The sequence below is a fragment of the Crocodylus porosus genome, unplaced genomic scaffold, assembly GCF_001723895.1.
Source record: "Crocodylus porosus isolate Cpor-Errol unplaced genomic scaffold, CroPor_comp1, whole genome shotgun sequence".
Lineage (NCBI taxonomy): Eukaryota > Metazoa > Chordata > Crocodylia > Crocodylidae > Crocodylus > Crocodylus porosus.
The window spans coordinates 75,844,530-75,846,046 of NW_017728947.1; the positions used below are offsets into that span (position 1 = coordinate 75,844,530).

A 1,517-nucleotide genomic window follows, 5' to 3' on the forward strand; every position below is an offset into this window, starting at 1 on the left:
CCTGCCGGGCTCCGCTGCCCCGAGGGCGCGGCTCCCGGGCGCCGCCTGAGCCCGCTGCGCTCTGCCCCGCAGGAGACGGACCAGCTGGAGGAGGAGAAGTCGGCGCTGCAGAGCGAGATCGCGGGGCTGCTGAAGGAGAAGGAGAAGCTGGAGTTCATCCTGGCCGCGCACCGCCCCGCCTGCAAGATCCCCGACGAGCTGCGCTTTCCCGAGGAGCTGGCGGCCGCCTCCATGGACCTGGGCCCCGTGTCCAGCCCGCCGCAGGCCGAGCCCGAAGCCGAGCCCGAGGAGGCCGCCTTCGCCCTGCCGCTCATGCCCGAGCCGGCCCCGGCCCCGATCCCGGCCGAGCCGCCCAAGGCCAGTGGGCTGGAGCTGAAGGCCGAGCCCTTCGACGAGTTCCTCTTCCCGCACTCGTCCCGCGAGACCGCCCGCTCCGTGCCCGACATGGACCTGGCCGGCTCCTCGGCCTTCTACGGGGCGGACTGGGAGGCGCTGGGCGCCGGCGCTGGCGGGGAGCTGGAGCCGCTTTGCACGCCCGTGGTGACCTGCACGCCCTGCCCCAGCGCCTACACCTCCACCTTCGTCTTCACCTACCCCGAGGCCGACGCCTTCCCCAGCTGTGCGGCCGCGCACCGGAAGGGCAGCAGCAGCAACGAGCCCTCCTCCGACTCGCTCAGCTCCCCCACGCTGCTGGCCTTGTGAGGGCCGGGCCCAGGGCACGGACTCCGCGGATCCCAGCCCCCTGCTGCTGCTGCTCGAGGGGGGGCCTCTGCCCGCTGAAGGAGCCTTCCTCCCGACCCCGAGCTGGGCAGGGGCAGCCCGGACCTAGCTCAAGGACCTTGCGGGGCACTGCTGGGGAGGCCTCGCACCTCTTCCAGAGATGTAGCAAATCAATCGCATGGAGTTCGTCTTGTCCCCAGTGCCCCATCCATGAGAGCTGGTAGTCTGTAGCATGTCCAACATGGCTGGGTTGGTGACTTTTTTTTTTTTTTTCCCCTTCCCTCCTTTAGTATCACTAGCATTAATTAATGAATAGCTCTTGGTTTCATGACTTGGAATTTAACCTGGTGCTGGGTATCTCCAACTTGTTATCTAGTGCAGCTGATCTAACAATAACTACTGTGTTCCTGGCAATATCGTGTTCTGATGACTTAGCAATGACCCATCTTAACTTGGGGGGGGGGGCAAAAGAGACTCTCCTTTATTTTCTAGTAGGTAGATAGATGGCTATATCCATGTACTGTAGTTCAACATCAATGTTCATCGTTCTCTTTACTGATCATGCATTGTCCAGGTGGTCTGAATGTTCTGACATAAGTTTTCCATGAAAACGTTTTTATTGTGCATTTAATTTATTTATGAAGATGGATTCTCAGATATTTATATTTTTATTTTATTTTTTTCTACCTTGAGGTCTTTTTTGGACGTGTGGAAAGTGAACTTGGATGAAACTCTTAAGCATTGTTTGCTTATTATTGTTTGGAGACATTGTCAATAAAAAGCATTTAAGTCAAATG

At 58.5% G+C, this 1,517-nt stretch overlaps 1 protein-coding gene across 1 annotated transcript in view; it reads left to right on the forward strand.

Moving 5' to 3' along the window:
* The window catches only part of FOS (Fos proto-oncogene, AP-1 transcription factor subunit), a 3,037-nt gene extending 1,520 nt beyond the window's left edge, over positions 1–1,517 (forward strand). Inside the window, exon 4 of the mRNA XM_019552283.1 lies at positions 73–1,517. Coding sequence (XP_019407828.1) covers positions 73–702 — 630 coding nt within the window. The 3' untranslated portion in view covers positions 703–1,517. The remainder of the gene's footprint in view (positions 1–72) is intronic.